This window comes from Mytilus edulis, chromosome 9 (assembly GCF_963676685.1).
Source record: "Mytilus edulis chromosome 9, xbMytEdul2.2, whole genome shotgun sequence".
In the NCBI taxonomy this organism is placed as follows: Eukaryota; Metazoa; Mollusca; class Bivalvia; order Mytilida; family Mytilidae; genus Mytilus; species Mytilus edulis.
The window spans coordinates 26,614,092-26,641,892 of NC_092352.1; the positions used below are offsets into that span (position 1 = coordinate 26,614,092).

General features: G+C 31.8%; 1 protein-coding gene across 4 annotated transcripts; it reads right to left on the reverse strand.

The window, feature by feature from the left end:
- Nucleotides 1–1,107: 1,107 nt before the first annotated feature.
- Nucleotides 1,108–26,838, reverse strand: LOC139487946 (bifunctional heparan sulfate N-deacetylase/N-sulfotransferase-like). Of its 4 annotated transcripts, none has more exons than XM_071273199.1 (13): nucleotides 26,555–26,838; nucleotides 16,225–17,531; nucleotides 15,270–15,396; nucleotides 14,630–14,742; nucleotides 14,117–14,302; nucleotides 13,537–13,665; nucleotides 11,104–11,286; nucleotides 10,340–10,436; nucleotides 8,760–8,883; nucleotides 8,090–8,264; nucleotides 4,665–4,835; nucleotides 4,049–4,158; nucleotides 1,108–3,810 (listed from the first exon to the last, which is right to left on the reverse strand). In XM_071273199.1, the coding sequence occupies exons 2-13, from the start codon at nucleotides 17,245–17,247 to the stop codon at nucleotides 3,594–3,596; spliced, it is 2,655 nt and encodes an 884-aa protein (XP_071129300.1). In that variant the 5' UTR covers nucleotides 17,248–17,531; nucleotides 26,555–26,838; the 3' UTR covers nucleotides 1,108–3,593. The 4 variants fall into 4 exon arrangements, with proteins under 4 accessions (XP_071129300.1, XP_071129301.1, XP_071129302.1 ...); XM_071273200.1 differs by lacking the exon at nucleotides 26,555–26,838 and adding an exon at nucleotides 22,473–22,562 and having other exon boundaries at nucleotides 2,296–3,810; XM_071273201.1 differs by having other exon boundaries at nucleotides 2,718–3,810; nucleotides 16,225–17,666; nucleotides 26,555–26,698.
- Between the last annotated feature and the right edge of the window lie 963 nt (nucleotides 26,839–27,801).

Genomic DNA, 27,801 nt, shown 5'->3' on the forward strand with positions numbered 1-27,801 from the left:
ACCTATTTGATTTTTTAAACTTAAAGCTGGATCTGAAATTTTAGAATTAAAGTTTTTAAACCTAATCACTATTCACTGATTGTATTAGTATTTATATTCTACTCTATTTTGAGACGTGATTGTAGTATAACAACAACTTGTATAAATATCACAACCTGGGATAATTTTAGTATAAAAATACAGTTATGTACATCATTCTATTCATTCCATTAAAAATATCAACTATACAAGTGAAATTTAGAAGTTACAAAACTATTATAAACGCACTGTAAATTAGAAGTTACAAAACTTATCATAAAAATGTACTATAAATAATGCCTGTAGGTTGCAACACTTATCTAAAAATGTTAATCACATTTCAAATTGTTATAATTTCAATCCTTTTTTAAACTAAACTCTTTTAAAGTCTTAACAACCAATGAAACCTTACTATAGGTAAATGTTTTGTTACAAATACCATCTTACCATAAATAATGCTTGAATTGGTGGTCTCATGGTTTTATAAATGCCTAAGTGTGTTATCCCAGCCAGTCATACTGAAATCTTAAAAAGTTGGAATTTTTTGCTTTAAGCACGCTCAGCACGCTCAGCATGTAAAAATGAGATATAATTCACTTAAAATGTCACACATACAATAAAATGTAGATTATATCAACCATAAAATATTTTTAAATTTCTACATTTTTTATATTTTTTGTGAAAATGACTTCAGTCAGAAGTTAAAAGGGTCTAGAATGATTTTTTCGCCCCCAACAATTGGTAAAATAAAGTTGACTTATTTGTAAGTAAAAAAATTATTAAACTGCATAGTTCTAAAAAAAAGAAAAGTCCTTAATAATAAAATAATATAAATAAAAACCCTGAATATCAGTCTAAAATAGGTGGTCACCATGTCCAGTGATGTCACCTTTAAAGCAATAATTACACAGTAATCTTTCTAAAAATAGATTTTCATCCAGCTTTTCTATTCCTTAACTTCAGTGAACCTAAGATAAGACAGAATAATTATTAATGTATTTCTCTTTCCATTTATCAATGAAAATTAAAAATAAGTACAAATTTCTATGTCAAATAAGACTAACATTTATATTATAAAAGCAAAAAAAATCAGTTCACAAAATTTAATTTGATACAAAATTGGAATATAAAGGATCAGATCTGAATATTTTGCTAAAGGGTATACTACAATTTCAATACATAAATTAACAAGAATGTGTCCCAAGTACACTGATGCCCTACTCGCACTATCATTTTCTTTGTTCAGTGGACCATTAAATTGAGGTAAAAACTCTAATTTGGCATTAAAATTAGAAAAATCATATGTGTACTAAGTTTCAAGTTGATTGGACTTCAACTTCATCAAAAACTAACTTGACCAAAAACTTTAACTTGAAGCGGGACAAATGGATGGACGAACAGACAGACGAACAAACGAACGAACAGACTGACGAACGAACGAACAATCGGACCCACAGACCAGAAAACATAATGCCCCTCAACTATTGTAGGTGGGGCATAAAAAGTGTTTTGAATATAAAATTAAATAATGTGCATTAAACTTATGCATTGAAAAATAAATTGCTATATGCAAGTTACAAATTTGTCTCTACTTCACAAAAAACATTTACAAAACTTGTCATTGCTACATAACACTGTAATTACAATTAAAATATTACTCCTGTCAGCTATATTTTTAGGTGGGAATTATAAAATGCAATATTTAAAATAAATTTTATTTTTCATTAGTATGTTATAGAATATATAAAGGGCATTTTTTTTCTCGACATATCTAGAATGTCGACCATATTCTTAAACAATTATAGACAGAAATGATAACCAATTTAGATTTATATTAAAGCAACAATATTTAAAAAATAAACTTGGGGGCATATTGAATTGTATGAGGGAATTATTAAACACATCAATATGATGTGTCAATATTCTAGCTCAACAATTTTGTAATCATAAACAAAAAACAAAGACACACACACGATATGACATACAATTTTCTTAATTGTGTATTTTTTTCAACATGCTGCCTTTCAATGGTTTACATTTTTTAATCATTTGTTCGTAATATTGCATTTCAAATCAAATCCTACACCGGTAAAAAATTGGAAAAAATAAAGAAAAGTAATGGTTAAAATGTACACACCTGTATTAACTTCAAAATTCAACTGTTCCATTGTTCATTAAAAGTTAAAACATGTCAAACTTATCCTTGTCAAAAAGGTCTTTTTCTTAATTCCAAACCAGAAAAAATGAAAACTTAAAAGTAAAGCAAATACATTGTTAAATATCACATATCAATTTTATTCTTTTTAAAGCTTTATTCTTTACATCGAGTATTTGACATCAATATTCTTTGTTAACAAATCCATAAATTGCATTCACCATATTCAATTGTATGATGCACAGAAAAATATAATCATTCTAAAGAGAAATTTGTCATATATATATATACAAGTCACAATCATACATTTTCAGATACACAGCAAAATTTATAATAGGAATAAAAGCACCACAGCAATGGTTCAATATGAACAATTCCATGAGATTTAAAAAAAAAAAAAATCTAAAAACTACATTGAGTTCACACATTTTTCTACTTAATATACTAGTATATATGAAAACTAAGAAACACTAAAATTAAAATTTGTCAAATTACATTAAATGCTTGTTTTAATGTGTAAAACACCATAAGAAGCTAATACATATAAGTGTATTAAAAAAATTGTCAAAAATAATATCTTCATTTCAAAAAAAGTTAAGAATAAACTGCATACTTGCTAAAATATAATTAATCTTAGGCTATACAAAATTAACTGGAACTCCAATGCTGAATTCTAAAAAAAAAAAACAGGGTTTGGGAAGACAGTCGTTATTTGTTCTACCATAAAATGGGGTCTTTGAATGTGATCATATTTTAGTTGATTTTGTGTCCTGTTTTAAAGTGAAAAAATGAAACACACTCATAAAAAACATTTACACACAAAAAATAAATAAATTAAAATGCATACATTTTAATTGTACAATATTTTTTACACCTCATAAAACATTATGTTTGGTATGGGAATAGTTCAAGTCTAACAAACTTGAAATTTGAAAAGATTCATATAGCAACAAAATTACTTTATGAAGTATATGTATGACTATGAATTGTAGTTTGTCTTTTTGCCAGCTTTTGAATGTGACCCTTTATTAATCAACAACATATTTAAGAATCTATTGAATGTTTCTGGAGTTACTATAAATAAACACTCTTGAAACAAGTGCTGATAACTCCACCACTACCTCCTTAATGAAACTGCTAAAATATGTCAGCACCAAATTATTCCAATTTACAATAAGAATTTTCTAATATGATCATAAGTATTAGTCATAAGATTTCTTTAAATTCATTAATCTATACAAAAACATAAGGAATATTTAAGGTATTTCCTTGCCATGATAGTTTCAATGAAACAAAATTCTATCAACAGATTTGTTCCCATTTTTCATGACAGGAAAACAACAGATTTCCCAACATGCATCAGTGAGATTCAGAAAATTAATCACATAGGGTCTATGGTATCAATAAAACTTGTCATATTTCAATCACTTAATTCTGTTTCTAACCAGTCTGGTATCCTATACTTGTGTTTACTTAGAAGTTTGGATAATGCTACATTATTTTTTCTGTAAAACTGTTTTAAGAATTCCACTGATGTTTCGTTCATTGGAGGGTAATGCCGACCTTTGCTGCGACCCAAGCAATCACTTTTGTTGGTTGATGAAACTTGGCAGAAAAATCCTTTCTTTGAATCAAACCTGTTAAAAAAATTAAATAAATTTGGTTTCATTTGGCAATATTTAATTATTTCCCCTTATACCAAACTACAGTCATTTCTGTAATGATTTCAAAAGGTATCTTTGAATATAAATTTTTCATGAAGAATCCAAAATCAAATTAAGTTTTATCCTAGCAGCTCATACTTGTCAGTTGTTTTAAAACTGTGACAGGAATAGAAAACATTTGGATATAACCATTTTCTTCTGCTCTACCTACCTTAAATAGTCATTATAATCATAATGCGGTTCTATATGTAAAAATCTTTGGACATTGTGCATTACAGCTACTGGATTACTTTTTAAGCGACCTCCATCAATTATAAAAATCTAAAAAAATAATTGACATGGATTAGTACTCTTATCTACAATCTAACCATATACATCGTACTGATTAATAAATTCCTCTTTTTTTTACAAACTAAATCAATCAATTTCATTGCCATTTTACTGTTAAAAATTTATTCAATCTGCAACTTCATCTAAGTATCCCTTTATATCAATTATTGAATATTTGGCAAAAACATTTAGTAGATAAAAATATATAAATTCATGGTTATGAGAGAGTACATATACATGTCATCTGTCAATGTCTTTTGTCACAAACAATACAAAAATGGTTAGGTTGAGTAAAGTTTTGCTGTGAGTGATTGTTTTTTTACCTGCTGAAGGACATATTTCTCAATACATTCAGGTAAAACCCATTAACATGATAATAATACCATAATAATATGTCAGGAAAGTGCTGCTAAATCATAACAATTAATCAATATCCTTACAGTCAGTTTTTACCATATGGTGATTGTTTGCATCTTTAACTAAATAATTTCACTAACCTGTCTGGAGGGGAAAAATTCTAACCATTTTTGTAAATGCTGAACGTATATTCCTGGTATGAGTGACCTATTGCGTAATTCTCTCACTTTCCTAGGAGCACTGTCTGGAGCAGTGATGATCTCATGAAATGTATAGTTGCCTGCTATGTGATCACCATGAGCTTGCATATGCTGTAAGAAAAGGAAAATTCACAATTGAAACATTTACTAGATGCAGTACATATAAATTCTTTTAATCAATTTTGATGGGAAAATCTAAAACAGTTGCATTCCTGTTATAAGAAACATAATGATAGATTTTAAATTATCTAAGAAATATAAAATTCTGAGAAAGGATTTTACCAAAGTTGATTGTTTTCACTTTAAAATAATATGAAGATAAAGTGTCACAACAGTGTAATCAAGATGTAAAAAACAACATGCTTATTCTTGCAAAATGAATTATAACAGAACAATTGGGACTGACCACTCAGTATTGAATGTAAAGAGTTGAGAGGCACCCATCATGTTATGGAAAACATATATTTAGAAAAAAATATTTAGACACAAGTTGACCAAAGTCGATGATGTTTCTTTGTGAAAGTATTAGTATTAACCTTTGATACTGATTTTGTGATTTTCTGGCGTACTGAAAATTAAAAACCAAAAATATTGCAAAAGAATCACTACTTAAATCTGTACTAAAATCAAAGAGCTGAAAGCTCTGAGGAAAAATGACGCCACTGTCTCTTATATTGGGATAGTTTTAATGCAAGTCTTGATTTTCACATACCTTAATTAGTTTAACAATGCAACATGTCTCCTAAGCATATAATTGATATTTGTATATGTGTGTGTGTGAAGTGAAGGTGACAACTGGCTGTTTTTTTAAAGACAAATGAATAGGTCAAGACTACCTGAATTGTACAAATAAATACCGTAGAAAGGCTTGTATATTTCTCACTGGTACATAGTCTGAATCCGGGTCCGTTCGCGCCCATTCATGTTTGCGCCTACTCATGTTCGCCCCCTTTCACTTTCACACCCTACATGTTCGCACCCAATCTTAATTGGTTTTGTGTTTAATAATTCTGTAAGCAAGTGTTTTCTTATAAGTATAATTGTTGTCATTGTCTCAAAATAAAGTGTTGAATAAATCTTAATCATGTTTTGGATAGGGTATTGTTAAAAATAATAATAATCCTTTCTAAATAAAGTGGTATTTTGTCAACGTATTATTTTGTGTTGAATAACTCTTAATCATGTTTTGGTTAGTGTATTGCTATAACTTTGTTTCATTGGCTTGTTACAAAATGAAGTGAGATTCTGACTATGTTTTTTTCTGTGTGTTGAATAAATTTATCATGTTTTGGTTATAATAGTGGATTGCTATATTTTGGTTCCTATATTTTATTGCTATGTTGTTTCAGATCAAAAAGACCAAGCTGTTAAAAACAATTATATTTTGTGTTTTTTCTTTAAAATCTTCAATGTTTTACTCATACCAAGCTATAAATACATTCAGTATTTATACCAAAGCAATTTAAAACAACAATCATGATTTTCCAATTATTCAAGTTGAATTTGAATTAAAATTGGGCGCGAATGAGTAGAGTGCGAACGGACCTTGGGTGCGAACGTGTAGGGTGCGAAAGTGTATTGGGCGCGAACAGACCTGATACCACAGTCTGAACCCCTTACTCCCACAAAATATTAAGTAAATAATCTTTTTGTTAATGTTATCAAAAGTCTAATGAAACTCAGGTAATTTCAAACATTTGTCAAAGAATTCTAGTCAAACCGGCACCTGGTTAAATTGGCACCTGGACAAATCAGCACACCTGGTTAAATCGACACCTGATATAGTCAATTCATCACCCATGTTAAATATGTTTTTAACAGTATTTTAAGCAAAAAGAGTAAAAATAAGAAAGGGGTTGCCAGAATTTTTTTCAGTATTTAAGCAAAAAGAGTTAAATACTAACTTTCACATTTTTGGGTGTTCATGTACATTTTGTATATATTTATTTTTCTCAACTAAATGACTTTTTTGGTGTATTTTTAATGATATATATATGAGTAGTCCAAATAATTATTACGTCTGGCAAGGCTTTTTTAATTTTATTCTGGGACACCTTCCTATGACCGCAAGGCTATGTTAATTATTTTCTGAGACGCCTTCCTACGAACGTAGTAGGAAGGCGTCCCAGAAAAAAAATAAAATATCCTTGCCAGACGTCATAATTATTTGGACTAATACATGAGATATTGGATATTTTTATGCATTATTTTAACCAGTTGAGCATTTTACAGGATTGTTGGTTTAATGCTGTTTAAACTTTACTGGAAAAAAAACCACCTTAAATTTGCTAATTATTTGGCATGAAAGTTTGATTTATTGAAAGGGACTCATAGTTTTCCATTTTATTTTAATAATTGTCTAATTGTTAAAACAACAGTTGGGTAAGGGCTTCGTTGTTTACCTTTATACACAACAACATATTCAGTTTGGTTTCCTTGTTTACCTAAATACACAACAACATATTCACTATGTACTTGGTAACAGTTATTAATTAATTGAATAGAAAATATTATAACAAATATTATTGGATGCCGAATTGACGTCAAATAGGTGCCGATTTGCCTATATGCCAATTTAACCAGGTGCCGACTTGACTTGTACGTTTCAATTCCTCTGCGATCGTTTGCGGTATTTTCTTGAGAAAACCTATTTTCCATCATCAAAGAGAAGAAGAAACTGCTTGAAAATGATTCTGGAACACTTCATGATTGTAAAAATAAGTTTAATTCACTCAAATAACAATTTTGAAACTTGCGATGTTTAAACAGGAAGTTTCAAAAGCACGTGTAAAAGAAGAAAATAACCGGTGAGAGTGGAAATCCGTACATGACAGATAACACTATAGTACGACTTTGAAAGTAAAACAGTTCCATCCTTTTGTAAAACAGTCTTTAATATACCTATCACATTAATGTTTGAAGGGTCTTAAGCTTATTCAAACCATTTAAGTCGGTATGAAACACCAAAACGGAATGAACAATAACTGATTACGTTTTGTAGTTTACAAATTCTAAACTGGTTCCCGTCAAACTACAACACTTTGTTCGAGTGTAATGGAATACAAGCAGAAACCAGTTAGTAAATATGAAACCGAGTGTAAACTGGTTCCTGGCTGATAACTACACAATGATCATGCATAATGATAACACAAGCAGATTCCAGTTTGTATGGAAAATAGTAAATACGAAACCAAGCGCGGTAGGCAGAGAAATGTAATGAAGTTCAGGTCGGCAGTAATGGAACAATGACTGCGTCATTTTCCAAAAATGTAATGTAAGCTATTGCTTAATATTAATCCCATTTTGCACTTTTAACGTCTTAAAAAGAAAGTCATTTATCAATATCACATCTAAACATAACTTACCTGATACCATGAATATGCCCTTTTGGCAGGATCTATGAGTATACAAATAATTTTTATTTTTGGCAGTAATGAATGAACTCTATATGGAACTAATTCCCCATCAAAATAATTAGCACTTTTCTCAAACAAGAAATCAGAGGTAGCGTTGCCAGGTACAGGGAAAAACTCCATATACCTGAAAAAGAAATATTGGTTTTATTTTTCAAGCAAGATTTATTCAGTAAATTGAGAACAGACATGCTAAAAAGATAAGTTTTCTGTTATAAATTTGTTAGAGTTTAACTGACCATGGATTTAAATGGGGAGTAGAAGTATTAACATAAAACTGATATGTACAACAGAAAGATCATTTGAAAATCTTTTTATAATATTCTCCAAATAATCCAAATCAGATAATGAAAAGTGACATTAAAAACTACAGTGTGCAGAAAGTACATTTATTTATAATTTATAATTTGATGTGATTGAGAGGTTTAGCTAGCTATAAAACCAGGCTCAAGCCACCATTTTCTACATAAGAAAATGCCTGTACCAAGTCAGGAATATGACAGTTGTTTGATGTGTTTGAGCTTCTGATTTTGACATTTGATTAGGGACTTTCCGTTTTGAATTTTCCTCGAAGTTCAGTATTTTTTGTGATTTTACTTTTTACATGTCATAGAGTACTTACCAATCAATGCCTTTGTGGTAATTATTACCATTAAAAAACTGTACTTCTTCAAATGTATCAGGACTGTTGTAGTTTGCTAATATTGCTGGGTGTATCTGCAGGAATTTGTATAAAGCTGTTGTACCTGGAGATTGAAATATCAATACAGAAGATAAAGTTAAATAATCATCAATCTATGAAGTAATTTGAGTTCGAGCAAAATATAATGTAACTTTTATAATGGTTCATGTATAACATCATATTCTTAACTTTGTATGTAAAAAGCTTCACTAAACTGATTTAAATATGTGTATAAGATTGCTGTACTGTAAGACAGAAAAGAAGATTCTCTAACCAATATTATCACCACAGAAATGGAAGAATCGTAAATTTACAGAGAATGGTGGATGCATGAACTGTATAGTTCAATGCACAACTGACCTGAAAACGGTTTTGTTCAAAGTTGCATATTTCAATTTATTCATCTTGTTAAATTATTTGTTCTAATATCAAATGCTATCAACCTTTTGGGATACAATTGTGAATTTCACATAAATATATTACAACCACCTAAAAATTCATTTGTTGGGGGTATGAATAACATTTGAGCATAAAATATACTATAAAGTCACAATCAGGAACATCTAAAAAAATAAATGGGGAATGTGTCCATGGGACATTGCATATCATATAAAGGGACATAACTGAAGAACAGTAAAAGTGACCCTACCCAAATTCGTAATTGATGTAAGTTTTGTGGTAGCAAGTATTGTGTATAAGTTTCATAAATTTTGGTTGATGCAAACTTAATTTAGAGAACGGAAACAAAATATTCAGCATTTTTTTTCATTTATAAAGTGGCATAACTCTAGAAAATTTAGTGACAACCCCAAAATTTAAACATGATCTGTATTTTGTGGTAATAAGCATTGTGTACAAGTTGCGTGGCATTTAGTTAAAGCAAACTTAAGTTAGAAAAAGGAAACAAAAATTCAGCAATGTTTCTATTTGTGAAGGGGCATTTCTCAAAAAAGGTTTAAGTGACGTTTCCAAAATTCAAACTTGATCTGTATTTTGTGTTTGTAAGCATTGTGTATAAGTTTCATTGCATTTAGTGGAGACAAACTAAAGTTAGAGAACAGAAACTAAACAATTCAGCATTTTTTCATTTGTAAAGGGGCATTACTCTAGAACAGTTAAAGTGACGCCCCAAAATTCAAACTTTATCTGTAGTGATAATGAGCATTGTGTATAAGTTTTATAGCATTTGGTTGAGGAAATTAAAGTTGGAGAACGGAAACTAAACAATTCAGCATTTTTTCATTTGTAAAGGGGCATTACTCTAGAACAGTTAAAGTGACGCCCCAAAATTCAAACTTTATCCGTATTTAGTGATAATGAGCATTGTATATCAGTTTCAAAATATTTAGTTGAGTCAAACTGAAGTTAGAGAACAGAAACCAACTTTGGGACGTAGACCAACAAGGGTATAACTTAAGGCCCCCTCTTCTACAGCAGGGGCATAAAAATCTGCATGAATATGATCATTGATACTGAAAAGTCTAATACCACATCTATTACAAGTGTATGAGTAATAGTACCTGTTTTCTGAGGACCAACAACCAGGAATTTTGGCAGTCTATCACAGCTTTTGTTAGCAGACCAGATCTGTAAATGTCTTTTATATACACATGGATCCTGGAAAGAGATGTAAAGGAATGACACAGATAAAAGAATATTGACTGAACATAATTGAATGCTTTTTAAAAGTATCCAATTCTATAAATCATAATATATCTTTAAGGCCTTTCAGACTTAAAAACCAATCTGACTTTGAAGAAAACTGAAACTGTGAAGTTCATTCAATTATTTTTAATACATATTGGAGAAGTTTACCATAACTGTCAATGTATATTATGCATTTATGTATAAAACCCACACCCTTTTCATCACTTTCTTAAATCATGAAAATTGAATAGAAATAATTTATTTCTGAGGAACTGTAACACAAATTTAGAGAATCCTTATGTAAAGAATACTTTCCAAATGGTTTTACAAACATCTGCTTGAGTTTATCTTTTGAAACAAATAGGTGAATGAATAGAAATGTCCAAGAAATCAAATTTTTAGTAAAGGTCTGAAATTGCAAAAGCATTTATCTTTAAAAAGTATTTCATATTACATATTTGAATTAACAAGGTGAAAAACAGATCATATGCAAATTTTTCTTTAAAAAATCACAGTGGCATTAAAACCATATAATATTCTCTAGGGTCAATGACTCTTATCTAGATACCTGCAACAACATCATTTAATTCTAGCACTGACTCCAGTCAAGGTTATACACAATTTCCACAGTTCTTACCTGCCAAACTGGTTCTTTGTCTTCAGGATACATCTCAAAATATTTAATGCCCATTTCTAATGGTGTAACCTGTTTTAGCTTCAGATTTGTCCAACATTTAACAAATTTGATTACACTTTCAAATGTATACAATGCTAGTCTGTCATTTGCATAATTACCCATATGAGTCATGTAAATGTTTATCTACAATAAAAAGTAATCTAAAGTCATATAATTTAATTTAAAAAAAGTAAGAAATAACTGTTTATTTAGGACTTGATGTATTTAATATAATGCAAATATGCACTGGTATATTCATGATTGTCACAGATATTAATACTTTAAAAATATTTCCACGACATTAACTTTTTTTTGTCTCATGCCTCGAAAATCATGTCTTCACTAAATCTGTTTCAAATATTGCATATTTTTGCCATTTTTTATCTGACAATAACAGAATTTTTGATAAAATCTGTCACATACCACAATAAAATAAGTTACCAGTTACAACAACTGATGTGTTGATACAAAAGTTTATGGAGAAGAAATTTATATATAAGTGTAAGGGTTGAATTAGAAACCTTAAACGAAAAATATTTTTGGGGCATAATGATAGTTCAGTAACAGGTGAACTATGATGACATTCTGTGAGTCTCTTAAATTCTGATGTATCTAAAAATAATGTAGCTTACAGGATTGTATAGGAATGTTTTGAAGAGTTCTCCCCCTTGTATACTGTGTTACTTACAGGTTTGTTAGGAATGTTTGGAAGAGTTCTCCCCCTTGTATACTGTATGTTACTTACAGGATTGTATAGGAATGTTTTGAAGAGTTCTCCCCCTTGTATACTGTGTTACTTACAGGTTTGTTAGGAGTGTTTAGAAGAGTTCTCCCCCTTGTATACTGTATGTTACTTACAGGATTGTATAGGAATGTTTTGAAGAGTTCTCCCCCTTGTATACTGTATGTTACTTACAGGTTTGTTAGGAGTGTTTAGAAGAGTTCTCCCCCTTGTATACTGTATGTTACTTACAGGATTGTATAGGAGTGTTTAGAAGAGTTCTCCCCCTTGTATACTGTATGTTACTTACAGGTTTGTTAGGAATGTTTGGAAGAGTTCTCCCCCTTGTATACTGTATGTTACTTACAGGTTTGTTAGGAGTGTTTAGAAGAGTTCTCCCCCTTGTATACTGTATGTTACTTACAGGATTGTTAGGAATGTTTGGAAGAGTTCTCCCCCTTGTATACTGTGTTACTTACAGGTTTGTTAGGAATGTTTTGAAGAGTTCTCCCCCTTGTATACTGTGTTACTTACAGGTTTGTTAGGAGTGTTTAGAAGAGTTCTCCCCCTTGTATACTGTATGTTACTTACAGGATTGTGTAGGAATGTTTTGAAGAGTTCTCCCCCTTGTATACTGAATGTTACTTACAGGATTGTATAGGAATGTTTAGAAGAGTTCTCCCCCTTCTATACTGTATGTTACTTACAGGATTGTATAGGAATGTTTGGAAGAGTTCTCCCCCTTGTATACTGTGTTACTTACAGGTTTGTTAGGAATGTTTTGAAGAGTTCTCCCCCTTGTATACTGTGTTACTTACAGGTTTGTTAGGAGTGTTTAGAAGAGTTCTCCCCCTTGTATACTGTATGTTACTTACAGGATTGTATAGGAATGTTTTGAAGAGTTCTCCCCTTTGTAGACTGTATGTTACTTACAGGATTGTATAGGAATGTTTTGAAGAGTTCTCCCCCTTGTATACTGTATGTTACTTACAGGTTTGTTAGGAATGTTTTGAAGAGTTCTCCCCCTTGTAGACTGTGTTACTTACAGGATTGTATAGGAATGTTTTGAAGAGTTCTCCCCCTTGTAGACTGTGTTACTTACAGGTTTGTATAGGAATGTTTAGAAGAGTTCTCCCCCTTGTATACTGTATGCTACTTACAGGATTGTATAGGAATGTTTTGAAGAGTTCTCCCCCTTGTATACTGTATGTTACTTACAGGTTTGTTAGGAATGTTTTGAAGAGTTCTCCCCCTTGTAGACTGTGTTACTTACGGGATTGTATAGGAATGTTTTGAAGAGTTCTCCCCCTTGTAGACTGTGTTACTTACAGGTTTGTACAGGAATGTTTAGAAGAGTTCTCCCCCTTGTATACTGTATGCTACTTACAGGATTGTATAGGAATGTTTTGAAGAGTTCTCCCCCTTGTATACTGTGTTACTTACAGGATTGTATAGGAATGTTTTGAAGAGTTCTCCCCCTTGTATACTGTATGTTACTTACAGGTTTGTTAGGAATGTTTTGAAGAGTTCTCCCCCTTGTATACTGTATGTTACTTACAGGATTGTATAGGAATGTTTGGAAGAGTTCTCCCCCTTGTATACTGTATGTTACTTACAGGTTTGTTAGGAATGTTTTGAAGAGTTCTCCCCCTTGTATACTGTATGTTACTTACAGGATTGTATAGGAATGTTTTGAAGAGTTCTCCCCCTTGTATACTGTCATCTAACTTTTTCCTACCACCAGGATAAGTATCAATGTATAATGTTTTAGTAAACAGACCACATGTTTGACGAGGTAGCACCTGAAAAGTATAATAGAATATAAGTAAAATTCATAATCAAGAAAAACTATATCACATCAAAATCATAAAAAAAAACATTAAATACTAATAGTCACAGATGTTTACCTTACTTTCATCAAATTAATTACATTTCATATTTCTTATAATCCAGACTGAAGTAATGTGTTGAATGCAATAATGTGTAGATCAGGTTCCTCAAACTTAGAAGGAATATGAATATTCAAACCATACGGGCTCAAGCCAATAAAGTAATCTCATTGAGATGACAAACAATAATCTATAAGCAACATGCTATTAATAGGATTATGATTGGTTTAATAAAGTGTTTCTATTTGTAGAACATTTGTAGAAGAATGCAGCTATATTATATCAACATGACCATAAAATGCAATGAATAGTTCATATGGAGCATGTTTAATGATATCAATTCTTTTCTTAGCATTTTACTAACCATAACCCTTTTATGAATGAATCCACGCCTCTTCCATGAAGGATAAAGTCGAGGATATTCCTCTGTACTGGTTACTCGTATATCCCACACATTTTTCCATGCCTGGTAGAGTGGTTCATGTACAGGGTACACACCAGAATGATGGGGAGCCACAGCATACTGATGCATCACTGGTATATCGTGTTCCTGAAAATAAAAAAACTCAATTGTTTACTCATTAATAATGGTTTGCCATTAACAAACTGATGGTTTAAAGTTTGAACCCTAAATAGTTTTTGTTGATAGTCTTTTTGATAATCTTTCTTACATAAACATCTCAGTTCTTTACCATTTCTTATTAATTATTGATTGTTCTCCAAACTACATCATAGTTTTTGAAAGAATGTTGATAGTCTATAAATTTATCATATATAAAGATCAAAAGAAAATTTTAGAAAATAGAGTAATCAAAGTAAACAGTTGTTCTTTATTTTGAATGAAAAAGCAGTTTGTTAATAAACATATGTTACTCACTTTTGCAAATTGGTAATTTTTAATCATAGAAGTTTCTAATTTAGCTTGGTCAAACTTGTGTCCTTGTTCATGTCGCCACATATGACCAAACCACCAGAACTTATTTCTGTACTCTGAAACACAAAAATACAATTGAAAGATTGTTTTAAACACAAAAACATGGTCATATTTTCAAGACTCGCTGGAGATGTAGATGCATTACTCCACCACAAGGAATGTAAGCATCAATTATTTTCTGCAGTGTACAGCTACCTTAAAATTCCTGTTTTCTTATTTTCACATACACCATCTTTATTACAAATACCAGAGAGTTTTAGGTAGCTCTTAAGACAAAAGTTAAAATATAAATTGAATTAATATATCTACAGGAGAGATTTAGAACAGGGCTTGATTTAGACTTTAGGATTTCAAATGGGATGTGTTTGTATAAGTAAAATTAACTTAATCATGATAATGATTGGCATCCCCTGTTATTGAAATGTAAAGGCAATGTACTGTCTTAATAAGAGCTTCTTCTTATAAAACATAATACAAATGCATGATAATTTAGATGGATGAGTAGAACCTCATATTTTGATTGAGATCACTAGTCTAAGGTATACTGAGTTCCATGTTGGTTCCATGCATTGGTTTAACCTACCTAGTATCTTTTGATCGCCTGCATTTTCTAAAGAAGTTCCATGTTGATAAAACCAACCAGAAAACCCTAGATTAAAATGGAAGTTACTGACTTCCTTTTGTAGTCTTTCCTGAGTCTTTGCCATAGCCTAAAAAGAAATTCTTAATTATTTTTCATCTTCATGTTGGTGATAGAAATGTGTGCAGATGTAAATCTAATCTTTGAAAATCAATACAATGAAAAATGACTCTGAAATGTCCGAGGAGATCTAACAAATCTGAATTTTCACCCACTTATTTATACATACAATATATACTGTGAAAGTACTTTTGTTCGTGGGGAACCAATTTTCGTGGTTTTCGTGGATGACTTTATCCACGAATTTAAGTGTCCAACGAAATAAAATGACCATTGTCAAAATTAAGACAAGGAAATATCCCCATGTAGGTTTGACTTCTGATACATATATAGCATTTGTTTATGTTTAATATGTTTATCACTCTATCTATAGGTTAATTAGTGTGGTCACAACGATTTAGACAGGTCAATGTTTACTTTGCATTTCCTTCAAGACAGACAATTTGTAACCTTCGTTTCTAATGGCTTCAATTTTTCCAATTTTTTTTTCATAGAAAACTTAAATCCACGAATTTAAAAACCCACGAACATGTAAATATTGCTCAAACCACGAAAATTGATACCCACAAATTAAAGTACTTTCACAGTATTTAGCCAATAAAACACACTAGTTTTAACCAGTACTAATCAAAAATCTTAAATTTAGCTTGGAACTCTATAAGCAAAATAAATATAAATGAAGAAAAAGAAAAAGCAAGGTGAGTAAAATGTCATTGATACAGCACCCCAAAAGTTTATACAAAATTTTAAAATATAAACTTTAGTATAATGGTCATGAATGCTGAGCTTTTTTTTATATTTCTAATAGTTTTCATCCTAAAAAATAAAACTTTTTTACCTCTACATCTTCTGCTGTCATTCTCGTTCCTGTTATTCCAACAAATATGTCATCAACATCCACTAGAATGTATCGTTCTAAATCAAAACTCAGCTTGCCATGTGATAAATATGATATACCATCAATAAATATCATCTGATGTACCCAGAAACTTAAATCATTACCAAAAAATATTCTCTGTATACCATCTAATGTTCCACGATCTAGCAAAGCGCATACAACTGTAGAATTGTCAGGTATGTAACGAGAATTTAAGTATGGCGGTGGTGCTAGTTTTGCGTAAGACAAAGGTTCATAGGTCGAATGATTATACTCAAACACAACCCAATCATCTTCTTCAATATTATCTAAAACTGTTTCTCCTGGTTTTGTTATTCGCCATATATCTGTAAATGCATTTAATCGATAATCTTTAACGGCAACATTATATCTTAATATCAATGGCAAACCTGGTACTTTTTCTTTTTCAATACCGTACTCATCAGCAGAGTGTACAAAAATTATCATTCCAACTTTATAATCTTGACAATATTTATCTAACAACTGTCGGTTCCAATTATCCATGTTGACATAAGCTTCAAGACTTTCAAAAATAATTACAGCAAATCGTCCTTTATCGGAATGGGTAAGAGTAGGTAAATTGTGACCTGTGTTTTCTAATTTATAATCAATACGAGCATACTGCAGAGAACTGGTTATTTGTTTGGCTGCTTTAGAATATTGAGATTCCACAAAAACTAAAACTCTAGCACCTATATGAAGTCTTTCTTTTGAAGTGTGATCCTTCGGTGTGAACATAGATTTCTGAAGGTTGTTCATTCGGCATGTTATGGCAGGTTCTGGTGGGTTAGCGATTCGGTGCACTGGACTTGAATTAAGAAAATGATATGTAAAAGCAATAAACAGCAGAAAACTTAAACAAACAATTGCTGAAACTAAAGTTTTAGTTCGTCCCACACGATGAAGTGGTGACCCTCTTAGATAATTTGTCTTCAGTCGCTCCCAAAATCTTTTAAACATCATCTTGGTTATTTTTTATGTTACTTCTAGCTGAATTATATGAAACCATATGCTACAAAAGACTGTTTTAGAAAACAGTATGGTCATGAATTCTTCCATATTTGTAGAAACAGCTTGGTCATTATGGATGAAAGAATTCTTTAAATCTTATCACTTGTTCAACCACTGCCTCTATCAATTAACTTGCTCCAACACTGCCTCTATTAATCAATCTGTTCAAGCACTGTCTCTAACGAATCATTTCTCTATGCATGAATCTCAGGAACTACATGTACATGTATTATCCACTGAAAAAAATATAAAACCATCTCAATGAATATGAAGAAATAAATCTTTAATTTGAAAATACAAGCTACATATAAGTTAAAATTTTGAACATATTATTAACGAATCCTTACTCTTTCTTTTTCAAAATGTAGTAACTAACAGACATATATATAATTTTCATCCATTTGTATATCATTTTCAGTGTTCTCACCCAGACCTTTAAGCATTCATGGTAATGTGATGCTATATTTCTTGAATGTGACAAGGTGTTATGCTATCTGAATTATTTTTTTTAAAGATTATGTTATGTATGTGATGTTTTAGTTTTTAGAATTTGGGAAATAAAAAAATATTCTATTCTATTCTATTCTTAGCGTTGATATTTTGGTCCATTCAAACAAATTTGTTCACAATCGATTGTGTCCGTTTCAACAGTCGATGTACATTTCATTGTGTTGTATAATTCTCCGCCTGAAGGTGGACTTTTTAAAGAGGGATTTTTTTCCCCAAATTAATCAACTAAACAACATTAACACATTGAACAACAACTGAAAATATTTTTCTTCTTCTAGATTGCAGTATAAAGACTTGGAGGAATTGATTGGAACAACTACTCTATAAAACAGAAGGCATACAACTCAAAACAATGTCAACAACTTATAGACATATGCCAAGACAACTATTTGGAACAAGTCGTAACAAAACCAACACATTACACAGAAACATCACAGTCCACACTTGATCTCTTTTTTACTAATAACAGCTCTCTAGTAAATAAAACTGAAGTCATTCCCGGAATTTCTGATCACGAAATTGTTTATATTGAATCAAACTTAAAACCTAGAAGAGCAAAAAGAACACCTAGAAAAGTTTTCCTATACAAAAAAGCAAATACTGAACAAATTAAAGAAAAACTAAATAACATACATCTTAATGATATTACAAACCTAGAAAATCTTACAATGGACGAACTTTAAGATAATTTCAAAACAAACGTATTAAAAACGTTAACCATGGAGGGTCAATCCCAACTAAAATGATAAATAACACCAAACAAAAACTACCATGGATCAATAAAGAAATAAAGTCACTGATTAGAAAAAGGAACAAATTATTCAAAAAAATGAAAACAGACTCGCAAAGTAAAATTAATAAACAGTACAGGGAAACAAAAAAACTGCTTTAGAAAGAGACAAGAAAAGCTTATTGGACATATCTGGAAAACATCATTTGTTACGACGAATGCTTACAAATCTCGCAAAAACAGAAAAAATTTTGGAATTATATTAGGTCCACCAAAAAAGACAGTTCGGGAGTTGCACCATTAAGATCTGAGGGTATGCTGATAGACGACACAAAACAAAAAGCTGAAATTCTCAATAAACAATACCACTCTGTTTTTACACCTGAAAATGATAAAGAACAAATACCAACTCTATCAGACAACTTTCCATCTATGGCCGAAATACATGTTACACCAAATGGCATAGAAAACTTTTGAAAAATCTTGATCGATCAAAAGCTACAGGGCCAGACGAAATACCAGCACGCATTCTTAAACAATTTGCACCTGAATTTGCACCACATCTCGCTTTCATTTTCAATACATCTTTCTTGAAAGGAGATGTACCAACAGACTTGAGACAGGCAAACGTGATCCCTATTTTTTAAAAAGGCTAAAACTACCTAGCCAGTAACTACAGACCTGTCTCCCTAACCTGCATTTGCTGCAAACTGCTTGAACACATTGTTGTAAGTAACATACTGAAACATCTGGACACACATAACATTCTTGTGGATAATCAGCATGGCTTCAGATCTAAACGCAGCTGTGAAACACAGCTACTAACTTTAAGTCATGAACTACTTAGTAACCTCCATCATGGCGTACAAACGGATCTTATTATTTTAGACTATTCCAAGGCATTTGACAAGGTACCTCACAAAAAATTATTAAGGAAGATGGATAACTATGGCATAAGGGGAAATACCTGGAATTGGGTATCAGCCTTCCTTAATAACAGAAAGCAACAGGTTGCCCTTGACGGAGAGGTATCTAGTCAAATGCCTGTGGTAAGTGGGGTGCCCCAAGGCTCAGTCTTGGGTCCTCTAATTTTTCTCATCTTCATTAATGACCTACCTGCAGCAGTAACATCAAAAACACGCTTGTTTGTAGATGATAGTATCTTATACAGAAACATTACAAACCACCAAGATTGTACCATACTACAAAATGACCTAAACTGCCTAGCCAAATGGGAACAAACTTGGGGTATGCAATTCCATCCAGAAAAATGCAACTCTCTCACTGTGACAAGATCACAGTCACCATTCAAACATGACTACGTATTAAAAGGCCACATTTTAGAATCCGTCAGCACTGCAAAATATCTCGGTATCACCCTTTCTCACAACATGTCTTGGGACACACATATCAACAACATTACTGCAAAAGCAAATAAAATCTTAGGCTTTCTTAAAAGAAACTTAAAAATAAACCAGGAAGAAACAAAAAGTTTAGCATACAAATCCATGGTACGTTCGAATTTAGAATACTGCTCTTCAGTTTGGTCACCTCACACCCAAAAAACAAAACTAGAGGCTCTCAAGAGCCTGTGTCGCTCACCTGTTAATGTGTTTACTGATGTCGGCCATCTTCGTTGGTAGGTGGGGTCATTAGACACTTTTTTTTTAAATAGATACCCTAGTATTATGATTGTAGCCAAGTTTGGTTAAATTTGGCCAAGTCGTTTTAGAAAAGATTTTTATACAAGTTACAAAAATGACGAAAAGTTGTTCAATATTGACTATAAAGGGCAATAACTCCTTAAGGGGTCCTCTAACAATTTTGATCATGCTGACTTATTTGTAGATCTTACTTTGCTGAACATTATTGCTGTTTACAGTTTATCTCTATCTATAATAGTATTCAAGATAATAACCAAAAACTGCAAAATTTCCTTAAAATCACCAATTTTAGGGCAGCAACCAAACAACAGGTTGTCCGATTCAACTCAAAATTTGTGAGGGGATATATCTTATTCTGATGGACATTTAAATCTTGAAAGATTTGCCCTAAATGTCTTAGTTTCAAAGATATAAAGCAATAACTGCATTTTACCACTATGTTCTAATTTTAGCCATGTCGGCCATTTTGTTTGGTAGGCTGGGTCATCGGACACATTTTTTACAACTATAAACCACAATGATAATTGTGGCCAAGTTTGGTTAAATTTGGCAAAGTAGTTTTGGAGAAGAAGATTTTTAGAAAAGTTACAAAAAATGACAAAAAGTTGTTAAAAATTGACTATAAAGGGCAATAACTCCTTAAGGGGTCAACTGACAATTTTGGTCATGTTGACTTATTTGTAGGTCTTACTTTGCTGAACATTATTGCTGTTTACAGTTTATCTCTATCTATAATAGTATTCAAGATAATAACCAAAAACTGCAAAATTTCCTTAAAATAACCATTTCACAGGCAGCAACCCAACAACAGGTTGTCCTATTCGTCTGAAAATTTCAGGGCAGATAGATCTTCACCTGATCAACCATTTTACCCCATGTCAGATTTGCTCTAAATGCTTTGGTTTTTGAGTTATAAGCCAAAAACTGCATTTTACCCCTATGTTCTATTTTTAGCCATGGCGGCCATCTTGGTTGGTTTGATGGGTCACGCCACACATTTTTTAAACTAGATACCCCAAGGATGATTGTGGCCAAGTTTGGTAGAATTTGGCCCAGTAGTTTCAGAGGAGAAGATTTTTGTAAAAGTTTACAGACGACGGACGACGGACGCAGGACGACGGACGCCAAGTGATGAGAAAAGCTCACTTGACCTTTCAGGTCAGGTGAGCTAAAAACAACATTGAAAAAGTACAAAGAAGGGCAGCACGCTACATTGTACGTCACCAACAGGTACCACAACACCAGTAGTGTCACTTCCATGATTGACCATCTTCATTGGAAGTCACTTGAAACTCGCAGAAACATCAATCGAGTAACTATGCTGTACAAAATCTCACACCATCTCATTGCAGTAGACCCAAACCTTTACCTTTTACCACAGTCAGTCAAAAACACCAGATTCACTAATTCATTACAATACCAAACATTTAGCACAAGAACAGATTACTTCAAGTACAGCTTCTTTCCATTCACAGTTGTACTGTGGAATTCACTTCCACAAAACGTCATCAGTGTTCAACTCCCTGGATCAGTTTAAAATACTGATCCAGAGTCAGTATATTTAGATACCCAACCTGTTTGTAAATATGTAAATGTGTTAATTTTTGTTTTGTTTTTGCACACAATTATTTTTGAATTATTGCACTCATTGGTTATTATATTTTATTAAGTGTCTGTTTGCGATGCGCCGACGTATAGTCATCAATGTGCTGATGGATCGTCGTATGATGTAGATGTAGATAAAGACAATAATAGTGAATTGACTTGACATATCATTATCAACAATATTAGGATTCGGCCTGAATCGGAGGGGGGGAGCTCAGAAAAGCCTCACATATCTCCGTTTCTAAGCTGCATCCATATATTGTTGATATGTCAAGTCAATGCACTGCTATTGTCTCTCTCTCTCTCTCTCTCTCTCTCTATATATATATATATATATATGTGACCTGTAGACATGGTAGACAATCAGCTGTCCATTCATGAGGTGTCTGGAAATATTTTGCATCATCCCCATAATTTCACAAACAGGGAATTTAGTTTGTCCGATTAGTCCGTTCAAAATATTGACAGAAATACTATCAAATAAACAAATAACTTTATCGTAGTAGAATAACGCTAAATCAACAGACCTGCAGGACAGACCCAGTATCATATTAACGAGAGCTACACACCATTCCTTACCGTCGTGTACAGTATTACTCAATGTATTTACATTTAGTATTCAATATAGAAAGTCACACTTAAAACTCATACGTAGCAAAGTGTCTTACACATGTAATATAAGATTATCTATTAATATTCCAACTGTTTACATTCTGAAAGACCTGCTTTGTGGACATGCGTGTCAAAAAGCCAGTATTATCTCCCCTTCCATAATTCGAGATCACAATGCAATCAAATTTCACAGTGAACAATTCGAGCACACCGTACACAGTTACACAATGTTGATTGGTCCCTGTTACGGGCGTAACCTTCAAAATTATACTACCTGAAAAGATTTTAAACAGATTTTTTTGAATATTTATATAAGTAATATAACAAAATATAAATTCTAATCACGTTTTTCTAATTTAAAAACAAATTGTCGCGATGATCATAAGTCGAGTCATAAGTTACGATAGTGACGGTTGGGTTAAAATTAATTAAAAGGGCGGCGAGCACAAATCTGAGTCCATAAACGTCACGTCGTTCAATTACTTTAATTACGACGTCGGCATATTTTCCCCACAGAAAACAAAAGCGTACCAAAAACAATGGACAACTAGTTTATCACATAACTTTAAAAAATAAACGTTCAACATATTTCTTTTTTTCGAACAACAAAGCACAGCAAATGCACATACAGGAAATCTAAACAAATATATGCTATAAAGAGCAGTGTAATTGAAATAATAAGCGACTATGTCTTGGACCCTATTTAGAACATAGCGTTGAAACGTCATTTCTTTATATTAAGATAATAACTGGAAATTAAAAAAAAATCAGGTGTTCAGCCTGAACTATCAAATAAATCATATTTTGCATTTTTTTTTAAACCTCTTATTATGCACATTTGGAAGTTCACTTTTTTTACCGATTCTTCTATTTTCTAATATTAATCCTTCCATATTACTACTTCTTACATGTAACGCAGTGGCGGATCCAGCCATTTTAAAAGGGGGGGGGGGTCCCAACCCAGAGTAAAAGGGGGGGTTCCAACTATATGCTCCCATTCAAATGCATTGATCGGCCCAAAAAAAGGGGGGTTCAAACCCCCGGAACACCCCCCCCCCCCCCTGGATCAGCCACTGTAACGAACAACATTGCAAACTCATCCACAATGACCAATTTTGATTTTTTTTTATGTGAAGTTAGTATGACGTCCTAGTCCGAATAAAAACAAATGTATTGTATGGAAATGCAGGAAAATACGTTGAATTTGAACAAATTTCAGGTCAAGAACTCTATTTTATGCTTATTCAATGTTACAAGTTTCACATATACCGTTTTCTCCATGTTCGTTTCATACTTTAAGGATTTAATTTTGATAACCTCTTTATAATGAGGATTGTAATGTCTAGCTTTCATCATTTTATCATAAAAAAACTCCTTATTTAAAATATATGTTTAACACGGTTGTATAAAACTACTTTTAAAAGCATATTTTACAGTTGTCGTAAACTAAGTGCACGCCGTCTAGAAGATCGTAGCCTAGATCAGGGGGTGTGTTCCGGGGGTTGGAACCACCCTTTTTGTTTGACAATTAATGCTTTTGTATGGTGAAACATGGTTGGATTCCCCAATGTATATAAGTTGTGTGTGTTGGGACCTCTTACGGATTTGAAAATGGCTGGATCCGCGCATGAAAAACATCAATCATCGGTTGAAATGACAGCACATCATCTGTTCGTGTTTTTATTGAAACTACAGGCGCTTGTGTACAGGCGGACATGCAAACATGTCATTTTTATACCCCTTACATTCGGTATTTTAAATCTACCAAATAACATCATTCATGCAGGTGTGCATAATGTATAATGGGTTTGAATGGTTTATACTACTTATAGTACTAGGTTTTTTTTTGCCATTAATAGCTTGCTGTTTGGTGAAAGATCAGACAGATGTAAACGGACAATGCTATATCCATTTATACCATTACCTGTGTAACTATATTATTTTATGAAATTCATCCAAAAACACTAAAAATTTGATTGATCGATTGATTATTGGTTGCTTATAGTCCAGTGGCAAGTATTTTATGCATGTTTGAGACGAGGACAAATTCACCATAAATACAATAGTAAAGTCCTTGATATATAGACCGTCCGGAATGAAGGTCGACGAAATTTGGACTGCCACTGGAAAAAATGAGGGTATATTTGATATTGATAGAAGTTTGGCTTTGCAACAGGCAACCTACGCTCCGCTTAAAGATTTTAATTCTGAACGTGCAGAGAGCATGCCACGGCACATTCTCTACACGAGACATTTGATTTAACGGTCTTGATTTAACGACTAAATTATCATCGGACGTAACTGCATATACTTGTACATCTTGCTAAACATCTCGCACATCTAAATGGATGCCCTACTTTGGCAAGAATTTTAATGCCGGTCGGAAGATGACCAAGAGCGGCTATATATTTCTGTTCCCTAGTCACACTTGTGGTTTTAAAATTGGAAAAGTGAATTTTAGCTAGCATGCTTAATACTTACCAAACTGTTTTCTCAAGCTGAATTTATACTAACATGTTTCATTTTATCATTTTATTAGTTCATATTTTATTGTGTACTTCAGAGACATAATATCCCTTTAAGACAATGTTGTAAAATATTATCCCTCCGATTTATGTTGACCTGTATCATTTCACACATTGCCCGCAGCTCAGAAAAAATATTAATGTTCATGTGTTCAGAAACTCTTCTATAATGAAACTTTTATAAAGAATTGCTCTTACATATCTAAATGGTATAACATGATATTAAATATCAATTTCCCATGAAGGATGAATATTTATGAATTTTGAAACGTGATTGTGAATATGAGTTATAGATTGTTTGTACAGAGGGCTGTAAAAAAGGATTACAATTGTGTTATAGCCCTGAGATAGATAAATTATATACACTTGTTACTGAAATAAAATACAGCAGCTATCACAACTCTCATCATACTAAATCAAGTGGGGAAGTGCGTTAATTTGAAGTTTATTTCCAGATGCCGTGCTGACGCACAACAACATCCGCAGTTTAACCACACATACTGTAAAGATGTTTTCACAAACATCATTGTTTTAAGTACTTATAATTCTGTTTTATATACCTCTAAGCCTAGAATGAATCTTGTTCAAGCCAATTTATTTATACACAGCTACTTTTGCATAGGTACTATTTCTGTACTAAAAATCTGTAAGTACTGGAAAATTACTTTTAATATTCAGTACTATTTTGTTAACACAGTTGTAAAATAATTGTAATATTTAGGTACCTGTATTTTACAGTACTTAATTTGTACTTGAAATTTAGGTACTACAGATTTTTGGTTACTACCGTCACATTTTCAGCATTTTGAAAGTTTTCTATTTCAAATCTCTTAAAATTATGATTTTCAAACATGGAATATTGTATTATTTCTGTACCAAAATATTTAGTACAAATCAAGTAAAGTAAAATACAAGTACCTAAATATTACAATAATTTTAAAGTAAAGAAATAGTACTAAATATTAAAAGTAAATTTCCAGGACTACATATTTTTTATTACAGAAATAGTACCTAAGCAAAAGTAGCTGTGTAGGGAGGGAGATAGATTACCGACTGCATGGAATTTATAAGTGGTTTTCAAATCGGGGTTACCATGTAAAAAGTGTAGACACATGCACGAGCTAAAAACGGCTTCTTTATTTTATATTGTATATATATTTAATGTTAACTAAATTACTTCAATCATTGTACTTGATTCAATCATGCCCTGTAATTTGGAAAATGAAATATTCCATTTTATTTTATTCTATTTTACTCTACAGAGTTATCCACACCACAGTTCAGTGACCAAAAAAGTAATTGTTCTAGCTTATGACGATTTTTTAAGTGGAGGCAGGCTTTTTAAATTACCTTCATTGGTATTGTTGCTGGATTGGACCATAGACCGCTCGATATATCCATCAGTGTGTTGCCGTGTACCGGTATAAATAAAATACACATGGTACTATAGGGATTTCCAAGACATCTTTTAAATATGACGCAAAAAAAAAAAAATCCCCAAATAACAAAAAAAAAAACACCCTCAAAAACCCTAGACAGAAAAAATGTATTACAGCATTACATTTTTACATTGATTTTTAAAAGAATTAAGGAAAATAAATAGTAACACTTACATTTGTTTTTAAGTCTACCTATTATGTCCCAGGTCGGACTATATGTCACGAAACATATTACTAAAAGCAATTTGCTTAAATATGAGAAACTTTCAATTTCCTGTCACGAAAATATCTATCATATTTTAGTTATAGAATAATGTCAGTATCACATAAACAGTTAGTCATATTATAATACCAAAGTTATTTTATCATCTGCATTAGCTCTGAAACGTAATTATATATACTATTGCTTTAAAATGGCGGAGAACACTTTTATTTCAGTTAAAAACTGTTAGGAATGAAACTAGAGAATACAATTAAAGATTAACAATGACTTTTGTTCTTCCGGCTTGTAACGCGTTTTTTCCAAGTCGACATTTTGTCTTGAGACTTTAAACAGTTCTACATAAACTAGTGTACTAGTTTTGCACCATGGAAAATTATGAACATGCACAGCCAGATAAAATAGAAATCTCACATTTCTTGAAATACTAGTATTCGAAAAGTGATCAACGTCGACTCGGGACTTATGATCAGTTATACGTAAAGTCGAAGTTCTTAACCAAAGAAATAGATTTTTCATGATCAAATGTTACTAAAATCCTAAATCATTAAAAAGTTGCAAGAAGATCGCGAATATTAAACAAATGATGTTCAAATTTGCACAAGCATTATCTCCCTTTGAACATTAAATTACTTTGTAACAGTTTTAAAACATATTGGTTGGTCAAAAGTTCTAAAACCTTATCACAAGGATAGTTGTAAATTAGAAAATTATTTCAACCTCAAGACTGACTTTGTAAAGGAGGCTTATTTATCAATTAAAGATTTTAGTATAAGAAGAGCTATATGTAAAATGAGAATAAGTGCTCATGATCTTAGAATTGAGAAAGATAGATATAGTAAAAAATACATAGAGAGAACTCAACGTCTTTGTCATCACTGTTTATCACATGGACCAAATTCTATAGAAGATGATCCCATTTTACAGTAAATTGTCTCATATATATAATGAATGCAGGAAATTATTATTTGATTAAGTTAACACTTTTTGTACTGATTTTAAAGAACTACCTAATGATAAGAAATATTTCTGGCTGTTCACAAATGAGCATTTACCAACTCTCATGTGCCTAGGAAATTACATTATTAAAGGTTTAGAAATAAGATCCAGATGTAAACAAAATATATGAATAATATTTTATTGTTATAAAATTTAATACAATAGTTATATAAGACACACGTTGTGTTAGGCTCTGATCCTG